The 17,263-nt window shown below is 44.2% G+C and overlaps 2 protein-coding genes across 2 annotated transcripts in view; one reads left to right on the top strand and one right to left on the bottom strand.

Moving 5' to 3' along the window:
* Window positions 1–2,960: 2,960 nt before the first annotated feature.
* T265_00328 (hypothetical protein) overlaps window positions 2,961–17,263 on the bottom strand; it is a gene marked incomplete at both ends in the record, with an annotated part of 25,850 nt that continues 11,547 nt past the window's right edge. Inside the window, one exon of the mRNA XM_009164073.1 lies at window positions 2,961–3,236. Within this exon, the coding sequence (XP_009162337.1) occupies window positions 2,961–3,236 (276 nt within the window). The remainder of the gene's footprint in view (window positions 3,237–17,263) is intronic.
* Window positions 3,213–17,263, top strand: part of T265_00329 (hypothetical protein) — a gene marked incomplete at both ends in the record, with an annotated part of 16,780 nt that continues 2,729 nt past the window's right edge. Inside the window, 7 exons of the mRNA XM_009164074.1 lie at window positions 3,213–3,249; window positions 5,194–5,287; window positions 5,364–5,549; window positions 8,884–9,361; window positions 12,013–12,262; window positions 14,762–14,949; window positions 16,150–16,503. Coding sequence (XP_009162338.1) covers window positions 3,213–3,249; window positions 5,194–5,287; window positions 5,364–5,549; window positions 8,884–9,361; window positions 12,013–12,262; window positions 14,762–14,949; window positions 16,150–16,503 — 1,587 coding nt within the window. The remainder of the gene's footprint in view (window positions 3,250–5,193; window positions 5,288–5,363; window positions 5,550–8,883; window positions 9,362–12,012; window positions 12,263–14,761; window positions 14,950–16,149; window positions 16,504–17,263) is intronic.

Raw genomic sequence — 17,263 nt, 5'->3', positions numbered from 1 at the left:
AGTCCAGTGTGAGTGCAAGAGCAGCTTGTTGTCCTGCTTGCTTCAGAGTGTGAACATTGAACGCGGCCAGATAGACTGGGTGTCGAGGCTTGAGGACTGATTTGGAGATGCCTGGAGATGTCGGCACCATGTGATGAGCAGATGCTGCACGCAAAACCGATGTATGACGAACGGAGTCATCAGTCCTAGGTGCTGGGCCTACAAGGAGAGAGTTATTAATGGGGTGGGGAGAGGGGGAAGAAAAAGTATGTGAAGGAGAACGAAGGGAGGCGTCAGCAGTAGCCTGTTTTCGCTTACCCGCCCTGCTGTATGCAGCAAGTAAGGCGACCCGGCTGATGGTACCACGCGACGGCCGATGTGGCATGAGAATATTGTTAGTTGTGTAGGTCATTGTTGTACGAGGGCTGGGATACTGCCAGGGCGCCCACACCTAGACAGGAGGACGATTAGGGTCCTCAACCAAAGCCTTTGGCTCAAAAGCCTAACCGCAAGGCAGCGGTGTTTGGCGGGAAATGCAAATGCATTACCATTTCTACGGAACAAGTCGCCACATGTTCCAACCCTCAACCTGGAGGGCCAGGAGACTGTGTTCGTCAGACCTCTAACCATTGACCAACCTGGTATGAGAGACTCTGTGAGTGTCGCGGGACACTCTCCATTATAGCTCAATGGATCGCTGAGGTGCGCAAACCGTCACACCACAGTAAGGTCCAGTCTCTTCGTGTGGCATGGCAGCTAGGCACCGAAAGGTTGTTACAGCTGGACGCTTATTTATTATTAAATGTTATTGTCATCGTCTTTGCGGACTTCCACTCTTACCTAGCTCTCGATCATACGTTGAGTTAAATTGTGGTGGCGACCGGATGGAATTTATCGTGAAACCTTCGGTTCGTCCACAGTTCTATTAGACTTCCAATGCTCGGAAAAGTTTGGCTCGATTGTCCTGCAGATAAAAGTTCCAGCACCGCGTACTGCTGTGGTATGTCGCTGCAGCTCTCAGTGGTATCCGATATTGAATTAACAGGCCGGCTTTGGAGAAGTAAGTTCTGATAAGTTGCGTTTCGGAATCCATGAGCTTTTCAGTGGCCAAGTGACATATGCGTATTTTGCGTGGATCTGAAAACCAGATGTAAAAGACAATGGATTCCCCGACAAATTTATTACAAAACATTTGAACAGGGAAGAAGCAAACACCATCACAGCCACAGCTGGAAGGAAACCAGTTTACATTAACCTCCCGTTTAAGGGAGATATACCGGCCGATCTACTGAACAGAAGACTTTCCACCAGTCTGAACAAAGTTTTCCCGGCCGCAAAACTCCGAACCTGGTTCACCAGCAATCGTTTGTGCCCCTTTAATCTCAAGGATAGAGTGCCGGTCCACGCCCAAAATATGTTAGTTTACTCATTCTCTTGCTGCTGTGCAGCGGAATACATCGGACGCACGACTAGGCAACTCAGCCAAAGAATGAAGGAACACAATCCACCCTGGCTAGCTTCTGGAACCAGGAGGACGATAACCAGTTCCGTAGTACAACATTTAGCCGACACTGCACACAACGTGATACCCAGCCAAAGTTTCCGCGTTGTTTACAAGGCGCCGGCTAACCAACCCAGATCAGTACAGCAGCGCACAATTGCAGTGGCTGAAGCTATCGCCATACGACATCGCGACCCGATCCTTTGTCGGCAAAAACGCTTTGTTCGTGTGTTGTACTTACCATGGTCCAACTCACCTCCCCCCACACATGCATCGTGTGCTGAACACAAAACTACAACACCCCCCGAGCTACCTAGCTCAAGTCATCCTATTGGCGACCTGAACTAATGGTTCTTTGATAGGTAGCCAATGTCATCTCACTCGATTCCCTGTCCATTTACTCATTCAAATATGTTAAATACCGCTCTCTTAACCTTTGCAATTGTATGACTTGAAAAGACCTTGCCGAAAACATGTTCGTCAACCCATCTGTGTTCTTATTATAAATGGGAATCTTCGGAAGATGTAAAAGCGTGCATGATCAGAGCCCACAGAGGCGTTCCAGAAGGAGCGACTAGCATTGATCGAATCTAGCCACCACAGATCTTCACTTAATGACCCCCTACTTGTCCATCACCCAAGTCCGGATTCACGTAACCGTTGGCCCGTATTCAAGCTACTGTCTAATGAAATAATTCAGAATGGATTCGGTTCAATTCAAAGGGTCTGTTCTAGGTTGTTGCTTTCAACTCTTGTACTCTGTATCAAGCTAGGCAACACTTAGGCTTTGGTCAGACCTTACTTTCCTTCTCCGAAACTCTCAAACAAGACCCCACCTCGGTCGTACACTTCAAGCCGCTCGTTACGAGGCCAATTTTCTCGCGCTTTTCTCTTCGGCTATCTGATGATTCTGGTGCTTGATGGTGATTGGATTCCATTATTTAGTCGTCCTTGTGTTGTTAGATTTACTGATTAAATCAACATCAATACACCAGCACAGCAAACAGTGTTTGTTGTGTCAGCATACGCTCCAACGGACGACAGTTCTGAGACAAAGGCAGCTCCTATTTTGATTTCTTACAGTTGTTCCGGCCAGCGAGAATTACCAATACGTTGATTTTGGTTGGTGACAAATGTTCAGGCTGTGGTGGCTTGGTGGTTAAAGCGCGAATTTGCTGACTGGAAGGTCCGTGGTTCGTACCCGACCTTTGCATCTCGTCTAGGCTTGGCCAACCTGGTAGTATCCCAGCTCTCAAACTTTCTCCGTGGCATAGTGGCCAGGCACCGGAAGGGTATTAAAGCTGAACGATTTTTTTTCGGTTGATGGGCTAGGCCCTGAGAAAGCCCATCTTAGCGGTTGATTCAGAGTTGGCACCCACAAACAGATAATTTGGGGCAACTTCAGTTATGCACTGAACACCATTCGTTTCTAGCCAGCAAAAACTTTCTGCCGCTAAATGTAAACCAGCTGTGGGTGCAGTTAGACCGTGTAGTATTTCTGTTCACCGCTGTTCATAGCAAACGAGTCACGGAATTTTGATTTATCGTTCTTATCATACGACCCAACAGGAGAGCCTATATATGGCCACAGGTATGGTTCGCCTATGAACGCTTTGCGGAGAAGTGAGAGTGAATTCAATGTGGCGGTCCATACGTTTAATTCAGCACTCCTTTCATCCCTTATCTGCGGTTGCAGAACCTGACTGCTTTGGTCAGGTGACATGCAAAATCTATGGTCACCTATGGTCAGTTTGTTCTGAAAATTGAAGGTAAGTTCTGAAAACCTGAAATGACCGTTCAACAGTACTGTTCAGCTATATCATCTTTTCGGTGCCTAACTGCCATGCCACCTAAGGTGTCGGTACCCTGTTGGGTGCCATCTGGGGATCTGGATGGACATAATCAAGTCAGATATGGTGTGTTGGGTCAGAAGACAGAACACAGCGCATGAGGTCCGTTGCTTGAATCGGAATTTTTCTCAATGCGGACCGAGCTGCCGATCGTTTTTCTTGGGTGGCAACAGTACGGGACAACTTTGAATCTGATACATCTAGCTGCGTTTCAGGATACACTGAGGTGCTTGAACGCTAGAGCTCACTGCAAATTGTGATGGAAACCAGTTATACGATCCACAAAGAACCCCATTAAAACGCCTCGCGTACCAGGTTTTTGACGGTTAGAGGCGTTCGGTGAAGTTAGATAAAGCTATATTATTCTCTTTTAGAGATCGCTTTACGAAGATAAGATTCTAGATGTGCTCATCGGTTCTGCTGCATGGCCATTGTTTTCTCAGTCTAGCTTTGATGATAACTCATTGCTCACATGTTTACTGCTAGTATGCGTCCGAATCCTATCTAGATTTGAGCCACCTTACAGTATATCAGCCGTCGTGCTTCCTTCGGGTGGCACGGTAGCTAGGCTCTGAAAGGTCGTCACAGCTGGAGGGTTTGTTTTTTTACACCTCAAGGAGTGACCTCCTTGTCCTGCTATAGGTAGAACATGGAACAACTATCAAAAATGTTGGTAATTTGAAAATTAACTCCCAGTGCTGGCGGGAAGCGTAACGTGCAGACCTCTCTAAAGAGATACACAAAATTTCTGAACAAGGCACTGGCACCACATCACACCTCGTCCCGGGGTGCTGTTATAGCTGCCATATTCCAACGTGAAGTGAAAAATTACATCACAAGCGAGGTTAGCTGAGTTCTTTGAAGAATCCCTCCTATTCTTGCCTTATGGACCACTTTTAATGATAGGTTACCTTCCATACGCCAATGTAACTAACTATTTTTCACTGTGTAGTTACTTTAGCAACATAGAAAAGGAAAAGATAAAACGTAAACTAACTGCCTATTAGGAACAACAGTAAAGGGGCAGGTTCAGTTAGCTTAAAAAACGCCACAGAGATGTGAAAGTTCACGTTGTTTTGTACTGGGTTCATTCATCGAGGCGCCACCAATGAAAAAGAGCAAGTATAGTTTGGTGGGACCAAAAGAAAAGGCAACGAGCAATCTGGCCCTCCGCCGAAACTATTTTTTGCCCCGCAATTGTTGCCATGGCGTGTATTGGTCTCATCTGCTTGCGTCTGGAGAGTAGATCAAACTCAAAGCGCAAGAGTCTCAGGCCTTTGCGTTTATGTTCTGCAGGTGAATTGCTTTGATAAACTGGTGGAGATGGTTCTAGAGCGTGACACAAGATGCAGCACTGAATTTTTCCTGACGAAAAGGCAAGAGTTTTGACGCTATTGTCGGTGCTCTTTATCGCACCACAAATGCCTTACTTCTGGAATAGCTGGGGACGTGTATCCTGTTTGTTATTACACATAAAAAGCCAATTTTTTGGCCGGTCATTGACTACCAATTACACCACAGTTAAACTTGTACGAAAATCGCCAAAGATATTCCCATACTTCTTTTTAGGCATCTTAAACTAAGATCTGTGCTCAAATTTAGACTGCAACCTGATAACCGTTCTCTGCCACTATCCTCTGAGAGACCTTCACCAATTAACTTCCAGCGTCCTGCAAGATCTGCATTCATTCAGTCGGAAATTTTTCATTTACTTCTAGCTATTGAACTAATGGTATCCTTCCTGAAAGCTGCCTTCTGGATTGTCTGACTGAGTGTACAGGTCACCCAACCCGCTCAGTTTGAGCTAGCGCCACACACAGTCACACCCCATTTTGTTTATGTTTTGCACCACCATTCTTGAAGGTAAGTGCAATGTTTACGCGGACGTCGCGGAGCTCGTGAAGAAGGATATCATTCTGTATGAAGCACTTAATTATGCTTATGTCCGGAAGTTGTTGTTAGCTGGCTGTTATTTACATTTTTTGAAACTAACAGACACTCTGCTTACTTTTGTAGCCTAATTCTGTTCCCAGGTCCTTTATGGACCCGTTTGTTTTGGATGCTGCCTTTCAAGATGACAAATGTTCCGCAGTTTCTTCGTTACTCGTACTCTATACCGGGGGCACAATTGGCATGCGTCCTGTAAACGGCACTTACGATTGTGTACCAAATCTGTTTGTACAGACGCTTAAAAACATGCCCACTTTCAGCGATCAAGAGTGAGTTAAAGCAGCATGCAAAATTGTCTTTTGAATTTTTTCGTTTTAATGTAGATATGTTGCTCAAGGCAATGATATGTTTTATTATTTCCCACCAAAGTCTGATAGGTGCAAATCAGTTTCAACTCAATTTAGGTGGCTTTTCAAGACTGTTGGGATATGACGAGGTATGTAGCTCGCCATCGAAAGCATATGTTGGAGCCTACTTTGGTTGTACGTAGAACGGTCTTGTCACAGTTTGACTTCAAAACTATTAACTTGGGAACGGTGTGGCTGCAAACACACTTGTGTATTTGACGATGTTGATTTACTTGGTTTAATATGTGCTGAGCAAACTCAGTTGGCGACTTGGTTACTTGTGGGTTGTCATATTGTTTGTCCTAACTGGCGGCGGACCCCTCCATAGACTCCATACCAATCGGCCGTCCGGTTGTCTGGTGGATTTTTATTTACGCCATATCAACAAGGTTCAACCACACCTGCATGTTCCCCAGGTCAACAGTATACTAGCTCACAAGACTAACTAACGTGCTTCACTGACCACCAAAGGTCCGACACATGCTATCGTTTTGGGAACCGGCCACAAAGTCCTTGATGACTAGTCATAGGTGGAAATCCTACAACCCTCGTCCTCTTGGGGGTAAACTAAGGCAGCCAACTTAGCGAAACAGGTGCCATAAAGATAATAAAATAATTGCTTAACAGCGCACACTTGAGCCTCCCAAGTGACTACTAATTTAAAGGAAGGCAGATCCTTTGAAGAGAGATTTCTAATACTTAAGGAAATAACTGATACAGCAGAGTCCTTCATTTCGTGTTCGCTTAAATTTTCATTTCATATAGCTGTCTCGACAAGGGAAAAATTGTGGTAGCTCCCCGTATTTGTTACCCTCCGAATAGGCATCGTGATCGCGGCACAACAAGCGAAGTGACATACGAGGAAGCAATTAAAACAATTTATCACAATAATTCTGTACAGGCATTGCAGTGAATCCTGTCCCGATTTCATCTACAAACAGTGAATGGATTTAACGATGAAATTATAGTTTTTCTCGGAATCCTCTATCACATTTCGATAGCTGGGTTCCGCACACCATTCGCTAATTGGAGCTCATGACTTCAAGATTTTCCAGCTAGACACTTCCGTCGTCAGTTTACTTAGTGCCAATCAGCTGACGAACGACCAGTTCATTTTCCAAGTAGTTTTAACGGCGGAAACGGTGCAATTGACCAATAGGAAGAGTTCATATGAAACTCGCGAACACCAAGACAGCGTTTTCTCGAAAACACAACTCACCATTTTGAATTTGTGATGTGATAATCCAGTGGGTATCAAAGTTTTTGTGATCAAGATTGTGGTTCAGCATAAGGCATTGCACTTGTAGCAGCACTAAGTAATAGTCAAGTTTGGAAGCCTAGAGTCGCCCACCTTACATGTACTAGTCACTGACTTAATGACATCCAAGCATTTCTTATGCCGTAATCTGAAGGTAAGTGAAAGTATATCTTTCAAAATTTGTGTGCCTTCAATAGGGTTGCGACTAGCATGAATTTGAGCCGCAGTGAGATGAAGGGTGTATGAACGCATGATCAGAGAATTGACATTAAGAGCGGTCCCTCAATCAACTGCTGTTATTTGTGGACTACAGCTACAGAAGCCATGCGTCTCAACACCACCAATCTTGTTTTCAGTTATGTTCAGCTGCACAGCGTTAACGCCAATGCTGACAGGCCTGTTGTAAAACCGGGATAGTAAAATAACTTACTCACCTAGGGTGTGATAAATATCCATGAAGTCTTTCGTGCTATTTTCCATGGGTAGAAAAAACAGCAAGCGAGAGTTGTAGTACCGAAAAGCGGATGGAATAAGAGTCGAAGGCATGTTGCGCAGTAAATTGGTTGCACTGGGAAATTAATTTATCACCTGACAATCACGGTGTTCGTTACTTTGTTGGATTTCACAGTTGACTCTGATGAGCGTATTCTGCTTTTGGTTAAAACATGGCTTATATTTTAATATAACATAGTATCGCATAATGTGATGCGGTATTGTTTAATACACGACATTATAGCGGGTGCTTTCACAACGTTTTCAACACTGTAAAACAGACAGCAACTGAGATGCCGATCTAGTTTTGTTTTCCTGTTGATGAATTTACATGGACATTTCCTGTAACCCACCAGCTTCTTCGAAGCTTCTGTTGAGTTCTACGAAATGGTTAGTGCTTATGGCGTACACGCCCACGTGTTACCGAATTAGGAGAACTCGCTTTCCCTTGGAGATGTTTAGATGAATAGTACTGATGTGATTCTGTGGGCTAAGTCCAAGTTAGTAACGATTTGTTCCACAATAAAAAAACAAGCCGGTAATCTGTGGAATTCTTTCGGCGCATAGATGCCATGTAATTCGATGGACGTGCAAGATCTAGAGAGCCTCCAGGTTTCCCAAGTTTAGACGAGAGCAATCATGAGGCTATGGTGGAATAGAACAACGAACCTGCCACTCAGAACGTACCGTATTAATCCCTAAAGAGCACTGTGCCATGTGTGTGGTGAAACGTATCTGAGAGCAATGTGAATCGAAGTTTGAATCGCACCTCGATATGCTGAATGCTGGACGTCAGTTTGAGGACAATTACACGGAGACATCAATGTATCGTATGTGATTGCCGTAACAAGTAAACAGTAAGAAACCGCACAAATGCACTGTTGTATGGCAGCTGTAGCCGGTTCATCGTTTTTACTCTTTGTTGCCACGAGATCTCCAAATGGCTTCGTATCAGTGGCGAGCGGTGAATCGTTTTAACTGCTCAAGCTCGCCGCTTACTGAGAGTGACGACAATGCTACAACTTGTTTTCGAGGACAGGTGTTTTCGCCCTCTGAGTTACTCAGTAAGTTTTGATTGATATTGTGAGTTTTAGAGTTTTTCCCCTGGAAGGGGGAACTTGCGCATCGTCGTTTAGATTGCATAAACGTAAACACATTCCTGCCACATTCACTGCGTAGTGAAAGAGTGTGGATCATTTTCACCACACTTATAAATATCGTTACTGTGTGATCCTTAGCGTCTGGTATTATGCGCGAGCTTGCTCTACTTCGTGGTTAGTACCATGAATATCGAGCGAAATCAAAGGTGTTTACTCCCNTTTTTTTTTTTTTTTTTTTTTTTTGTTAGAGTGTGGATCATTTTCACCACACTTATAAATATCGTTACTGTGTGATCCTTAGCGTCTGGTATTATGCGCGAGCTTGCTCTACTTCGTGGTTAGTACCATGAATATCGAGCGAAATCAAAGGTGTTTACTCCCTCTGTGGTGCTCTTTGAATTCTTAGGTACGAAAAGGTGAAAGAAAGACCTTATCAGAAGACGTCTGATCAGGTTTTTCCTGATTCCACAGGACTGCAGAACGAACGTTTTCCCGTGCACCTACAACCCTCCCAGTTCACTACCTTCGCACTACCACTCACGAAAGACCATCGGAGAATTTTCTACTCCGTTGCCGAGTACAGTCCTTTGGTTGATTCATCCGATATGACGCAGGACGACTGGGTTCGAATCGCACGAGACATCGGAGCGTACTACGATTTTTTTGATGGCTTCGTCATCTTACATGGAACTGATACTTTGGCGTACACTGCAGCGGCGCTTAGCTTCATGTTTGAGAACCTCGGCAAACCTGTTATTCTTACTGGGTCTCAGCTACCCATTTTCGAATTTCGTAGCGATGGATGGGGTAATTTCTTGGGGGCTCTGTTGATTGCTGGTGGTAGTCAACCGATTCCGGAAGTCACTGTGTTCTTCCATGACAATGTGAGTTTGGTTCATGTGTTCCCAATAATTGCTATTCCAAAACAAACCTATTCGCCGTTTGTGGCTACTAGTTGTGGTGTGTAATTTGTATCTCGAACACATTCATCATCTCGCTGACACTTTTTATGCGAAATGCTGATGCTTTTTAGCCTCTTTAAAACTTATTTACAGAATATAGGCTTATCTTTTCCGCCTTGTGAACCATCCTCTCTGGATAGTGAAAGAAAAAGAACCCGCAGAACCTAAAAATACGACATATCTTGAGTCAATACGGCTCAGTGGTTAGGGCTCTAGCTCACTGACCGGGATGTCTGTGGTTCAAACTCAACATCAGCATCTCGACTGCTCCGGTCTAGGCTTAGGCATCATGGCAGTACCTCAGCTCTCGTGCTTCCTCCTGGTCGCATGACAGCTAGGCACCGTAAAGGTGTCATAGATGACCTATTATTATTATTGTTAGTATTAATCTTTAACGTCATAAGTAGAAGCTGCGGCCGAGAATTTCATTGAAAGCCGGCTTACCGATTTAGCATTTTTTCTAGGTTTTATTTGTGGCAGGTTTGCTTCAGTTTGCAAGGATTTCTGTGTCCATTTAAGGTTATTCGCTCGATTTGTCCGGCATATTCCCACCTCAGTCAGAGTAACGAAATCCCAATCCCCAGTTGTGTTATGTCATGGCGCTGTTCTCCCAACAATTGACTGTAAAGTAAACATAATAAAGGCGGCTGAGACGGCAGAGAAATCACGACACCGACCAAACCTGGTGGTATGCATGTGGTTGATTCGGGCCGTATATGCGGCAACCAAATTTTATGTTTCGGTTCGTCCCACCCCGTAATAAAAGTTGTGCGGTCCTGGTAAGTGTGTACAGTTACGTTGACTGTAGCAGTAGCATTGATATGGTTCATATCGTCCATTTAAATAGACCCTCATCTCTCGGGACGAATACCAAGATCTTCCCTGGGTTGTGCTGCGGAAGACTGGACCGGCAGTTGTTCGTTGAAAAAGCAACTAGTGCTTAGGAGCTTCCTGGTGAAGGTGAACTTTTTATGGTTAGAACAGCAACTACGGTAGTTGAACCGTCACTATCTAGAAGAATAGAAGTCAGCGGCCTCAAGATTCTCAATGGAGAAGAAATAGTCTAACACATTCAGAATTCAACATATGAATGTGTGACACTGGGAAGTGAATTTCCCATGTGGTCGTTTCAGCTGTACATGGGCCACGGAGCTGAACATACTACATGAAAGCTGTTTGTAAGTGGACTGAAATAAGTTCACTTAGTTTACGTAGTCACGCCGGTCTCATATGAACAGTCCTTTCGTTCTGTTGCAACCATTCTGATTAGTCCACATCAAGGCGGTAGACACCGGCCCCGCCTTTCGCTCTTGCCGCAGCCTATCGTAAATGTATATTTTTGTCTGCGCCAAGATTCGAACCCACGAAATCTAACATAAGAATTGAACGTTCCATAGCCTTACGCCTCAGTGGAAAAACAGGTCCAGACTGCATCGACACAATTCGTGTCCGCAGCGCCAAAGCTCAAACACCTTCACCCGTTCATACGTGATAACTTAGGCAAGTGCAGCATGTGCTTTTAGTGTCGTATATCAGATGTCCGTGGTTCAAATCTGGGGATGGCAAGGAATGTGAACCGCTGATGAGTTCTACTGAGAGCGGAACTCTAGTTCGCTTATTTTTGTTGTGGCCCAATAAGAATAATGCCTTCAGAATGGGGGAGTTCAAACGAGGGCAACTACTTACTTACCATTTTATCTAATATCATATATTTGGTTAGTTGTTTGGTTGGTGAGATAGCCCAAGTGGTTAGAGCGCGAATTTACTGACCGGAGGGTCCGTGGTTCGAACCCGACCTCTGCCTCTCGACTTCCTCTGTCTAGGTTTGGGCAACCTGGCAGTATCTCAGCCCTCGTGCGACCTGTTGGCATGGCAGTTAGGCGCCGGAAGGGTGCTACAGCTGAACGATTTTTCTTTTGGTTACACTCTATTACTACTGCACTTGGAATGCTTGAACTCCGATGAACCTCATTTGTCTGACAAAGCTCCAAAGTAAAGGTAAATCAGTGACCTCTGATTTGGCCCAGTTTAATGGAAAACCAGTGGAATTCACCACCACGCCGTTCTAAAACAACAAACAGTCTGATAGGTTGGTAATTAAATCGCAGCAGAACCTAAACTTATGACGTACCAGCTACCCTAAGTTACGTTATGAATAGATCAGGGCATGTTTTAATAGAAGGAGTAACACACTTATTTGTTTCATATTGATCTATTCCGTCAGAACAAGAAGCGCCCCAGTTGAACAATTCGATGTTATGAAGAAACTTCTCACAGAGTTTTTGTACATCCATTGGGTGTTGTGATCGTTTTACACTACATAGTAAACACGTTAGCTAAGGAATATTCATATCGATGACATTGTCCTTAGCAGATTCTCCATGACAATCGTTAGCGTACTCAACTGAGCAACGTGCCGTGTAGTCTGCCCAAGGAGCCTTACAACTCATCACCGCCCGTACCATTATTTTATCCGTTTGCTTTGTTTATCAACAAATTCCCATTCCCTTCTGGTACTTTTATTCATTATTCTGAATTTTAACTCAGCTCATTCCTACTGAACATTTCTACAGCTCTTTCGTGGTTCGCGAGTTGTCAAGTGTTCTAGCGATCAATTCCACGCCTTCGCCTCACCTAACTTCCCTGCCCTTGCTGTATGTGGAACGGAAATAACTTTTTTTCCGGAGCTGGTATTTCGACCACCGGCCATCGACCGCCCGTTTTCTGTTCATACCGGCCTTTGTCGAGACGTAGCTATATTGAACATGTTCCCCTCTGTTTCAACAGAACATGTGGCAGCTTTCCTGGCTCCACCTACAAAAGGTTGGTGCGTTATTCATTTGTTGCTTATTTACTCCGTTTGTGTTGATCGAGCTGACATTTTTCAGTTTCAGAGTAAATTTTCCTTTTTCGCTCCTAACGGAAATCCTCCGTAAATCGTGTCTACTTGTGGATTTCATAACGAACCGGTTTTTTCGTATTCTGTTCGAACCACATGCTTGTCATCATTTGTGTAGTGTTGTAATGGGTTGTCACACATATGTCCCAAAGGTAGTTCGATACATATTTTCTACAAAGTTACAAAGTACGCCCATACACAACGAAAACTTCGGTTTATTTCAACATGGAGTTCCTTTATGCCCTCCTCTTGGGTAAACAACCGTCAGGAATATACGCTAGACGGTTTCTGGTATGCGAAAGTGCTGATTTCCTGACAAGCAGCACCTGTTTACGTCGTGGCAACGACCACTGACGCCATAATAAAGCACGTTGAGGAATTCTCTCCATGTATTTTCTAGAGAGCGACCATCGTTGGCCAGATCCCCAGTTCCAGTGATGAGCTCACTAGATCAGATGGTGGTACTCATTTAGGAACCCGGCGATCTTCCAAACTGTTTTCCAAATTTTTCAGCTAATCGTCGCTTTAGCTCCTTGGACTCGACTCAATCAATCCTTCATTACATTGGCACTACATCAACAGTGACTCCTCCAGGGAGAGCTCGCTGTTTTGAGTAGCGTACAACAACGTTAGTCCCAGGCGTGAACTAGTGCCACTAACTTTCTTTGGAGTGACCTGATATTTGAGACCTCTCTACACCAAAAATAGCCATTGATGTGGATGGGTCTGATGGTAGATCTCAGCTCATGAAAGTCAAGTTGACTGTCGTCCAAAAAAGACTGAGACGTCAGTATTCGGGATTGTGAAGCCTTTCGACGTTTTGAGGGGATCATGCTAATTACTATGAAACGTTTTCTTGTGCAGTACGATTTTTTAAATACACTAATGGAAAACCTGCTTTATTGAACTACTCAGAATAGTTGCATTCCCCAAGTTTCCGTCAACCTTATGGTTTACTTGAACCCAAATTGAACAGATCTTCACAAATACACTCATTTACATATCAGCTGAGTTCTCATCGTTTGTGATATTCTTCAGTTTCAGTTAGTACATTATTCGAGATGTCGCAGTATATTTTCCTAAGAAAAACTGCTCACAAGGTCGGCGAAAACTCTTCAACAACCCACGACGGGTTTTCATTTGAAGGATACCATAAACGAGAGATTCATTTGAGTCTCCCGTGAAAACCGAGTTGGTGGCGAAATGAGTATTTTTCGAGAATTCGGAAACCTCAGTATATGTATTTTAGTCCAGTCTTTTTAATGTTTTCGATGTGGTCAACACATTACAGCTGCTATTTTGTTGACCAGTTTTTACAATAATGGCCCTCGGCGCAAAGAGACAAGCTTCATCAGTCTATGCAATAGCCTTTGTATTCAAACTTACCCAGGTACTCACAACGCAAACGGAGAAACAGACATGTCGAGCAGGACTCTATCTTTTCGTGTGTATTATATATACTTTGACCCACTTTAAAGTTATTCTACGTTCCGCGCTGTATGAACCGTAGCTCGCAACTGAATCCTTAAGCTTTTACAAAGGTGGCTTGATGTGTAAAATGGCATCATCGAACTCAGTTCCCTGATTAAACGAAGGTTTACATGACCTCGTCAGCAGAGTGCTTCCGCAGGGAAGTGAACCCAGTGAATGTTCTGGGGCTTCTTATTCCCTCTGTGGATTTAGTTGGTATTTTGGGGACCGCTGCTGTTGGACCGATTTGTGTGACAACTGCATGCTTGGCAATGTTGGGCAATATAGGTAACTTGAGTGCGCTGCTTGGTTGTTGGTCTGTCCGCCCAGCTTGGCAGTTGGATTGCAAATGTTTCACCACTAATCGAGGTGACATTGTCAGTGCTGGGTTGAGTCACTGACGAAGTCACCTCGATTGCCGATGAGGCATTTGCAATCCAACTGCCAAGCCCGGCGAACAGACGAAAAACTAACTGCGTGCTTGTTTGTCATTTCCAGCGCAAAGAATGTACGGAAGGATAAAGGTAGGGCAACGTTTCACGTGACGTGCACAATGCAATTGCAACAAACCTAATGTCATCGTGCATGTGGCTTTCCTGTGTACAACCACAGGGTTAATGGAACACATTTTAGACTGAACTTTGTAATGTGACAACCAACTGTACTTGTTATTATGTGCCCTAATGATGTGCGTATGTGGCTTCCACTCTTTAATTCTACCTGTTGAAGTTTGTATGAAGATAACAATCTGGTTTCTTGATTTCCGGCTCCAACGGTTAAAGGAGATTCAGGTGACTGTCGTTGAGCAACATTATTTTCGAAACATTGGATGATATCCTATCAGCCGGAAGAAGTTCTTAAACACGCCGAACGAATTCTGGTTGTGTTTTTCAACAGACGGCGTTCTTTACGACGAATTCATGCACTGTATCTAATCGTTCCACCTTTTTCAGGCGTTGTACTGCGTACATATGGAGCTGGTAATGTGCCCGCATCACGAAAAGATTTGCTGGAACTTTTTCGGTCGGCAAGTGAGCGGGGAGTCTTGATAATCAACGTTACACAGTGTTATCGTGGTGGAGTGAAAGCCGTTTATTCTACGGGTGCGGTTCTGAACGAATGCGGTGTCATTCCAGGTTATGTGAGCTTCAGATTTTTTTGCCGGTCTTTTCTAAATCCTCAATAGCTGGATCACAAGGTTTTCAAGCGGGGAATTCAGTGATGGGGCTAGCCCTGAGCCAAGTTAAAGTGATTCCCATACCGAAAGTTCCAAGAAGAGGCCCTCTGGCCACATGTTCAAATAATTGTTAAAGATGCGTTTGCTGAAAGGAACCCATCACTGTGGTAACTGGTCCGGTATTTTCTTTGGTTATTTCCACAGCGATTCCATTAAGGTTTTCCACTCACTACTTGTTCCTGTAATCAAGATTCATAAATTCTGTCCTGGATGTACAGGCTTGGTCGGCAGATACGTGCCTGCAAGTTTAAACTGCTGTAAAGCCTAACCGATTTCATTCAACTTTGCGTGAGGAGCGAAAGGCTCCTTATGGCTGAGCTTTTGAAAAACCTGCTACGTTTTTCTTACCAAATGACTGGCCTAAGTCGAAGCTATTGGTCTAGGAAATGTCGGAGCCTACATGAGGCTCGACGTCTAGTCAGTAGGAGAAAATCAAACTAGTTACGAGTACTTAAGTCAATAGCTGCGCAGGATACCGCCCAGCTAGTCCAGGTACTATCATTGTGAACTTGCATTTTAGTCATTCGGGCTCGATCCCGCGTGGACACTTTGAAAGTAAACACTGTTCTCTTCTGGGTACTTTGTACATCGGTTGCTCTATTTGTAAAAGTGATAAAGCAGTTCTGATGATCTCTACTTGAGTACACCAGTAGCTCATTAATGTCAACTGATTGGATGGACCAACCCTTCTCAATCGGTTCCATACTTTGTCCAGTTACCAAGTAAAAATGTTTTTACTGATGAAAGACAGATTTCGTATGCTATGAAATGTGCGCATCCTTGAAAATGGTTTAGGCTTTCCCTAGTAATATCTCGGACCTTTTAGTAGTTTTTATTTACCACACCAATACTGATTATAGATTCGTTGTTATGACTATTTGAATGTCCGGGAACAGGGGAATTCAAGAAAGAAAGAAAGGCTCAAAGTGCTTTCTGCAAAACATGCGGGACGTAGCGGACTATGACTATTTGAATGTCCGGGAACAGGGGAATTCAAGAAAGAAAGAAAGGCTCAAAGTGCTTTCTGCAAAACATGCGGGACCGTAGCGGACTGCTTGTTTCCATGTAGATATGCCTCACTTTGTCGTTTCACATGTCTTGCAGGATATCACAACAGAGGCCGCGCTAACGAAGTTGACCTATGTGTTGGGGAAGGTGGAGTCTTCAGATGTGGCAACTCAACGTTCGATGCTTTCACGTAGCCTACGTGGTGAAGTGACTATAGGAAGCAGCGCTCGACTGACGGAATCAAAACTGTCCTTGTCGGATCCATCGATGCTGGAACGCAAGGCGATATCATATCTGGCACATGTGTTTACGGAAGCACAGCATCGTGATATGGACACAAAGACAGCAATTTGGGCACGACGTCTTATTACATCGTTCGCATGCGAGGCAGCCGCTTCCAATGATATTGCAATGTTGGAAGATATAAATGAGGCTCTTGGGCACCTTCAGGTTCGTTGCTTGACAAAATAGATTTTCATGTCTTTTATTTTAATCCATGGTGTGTATAGATTATCGGGACAGAGTATTGCGGTCACTCTGAAAGCGTCCATGGGGGATCCAATCCACATCGTCGAAAAAATCTCGTCCATTCGGCGCTTGGGAGCCGTTGACTTTCCTTAGCAAACGGTGTGCGAGGAAATTCATTTTGGTTTCATGTCATCACATCAGTGTGCATACGAGCTATTCATTCATCCCGAGATGTTTGTGCAAAATCAGTACAAGAATATCATGAACGCAGAGATTTCAGAGACTGGTCCGCATAAAAGCAGCATAACGCATAGCGGCAACATCATAGGTAGAGTTAGAATTGAAGCGATGAGACCCAAATAGCCGCAGTTTCATGTCCTGACAGTCTACAGATCTAACAAAAATCAACCTCCTCGTCCATAAGAACACTGGGTACTTGTAGCGTCATTCAGTGTGTAACATGCTTTCAGAGCTCAGTGAAATGCCGCTACTAGTTCGGAGATGTTAGAACGAATCGTTCAAACAGTGTGTGTTGAAATTGTTTCGGATAAGATGTACATCTTTGTTTGTTTGTTTACAATTTACAGTGTAAACCCTAGACTTGAATTTTATTTTTCAATTACACTGATCCCGTCCGGATCTCGTTTTACATTATTCGGCAACGCAAACCCAGCTACGTCGAAATTCGACATGACAAAACCGAAAGGACGATGTGAAGAACCTTCCGCGCAACCTGCCTTCT

Source organism: Opisthorchis viverrini (assembly GCF_000715545.1).
Source record: "Opisthorchis viverrini unplaced genomic scaffold opera_v5_3, whole genome shotgun sequence".
Taxonomy (NCBI): domain Eukaryota; kingdom Metazoa; phylum Platyhelminthes; class Trematoda; order Opisthorchiida; family Opisthorchiidae; genus Opisthorchis; species Opisthorchis viverrini.
The sequence above is the reverse complement of the archived record's forward strand: the minus strand, read 5'-3'. Positions and strand labels throughout refer to the sequence as shown.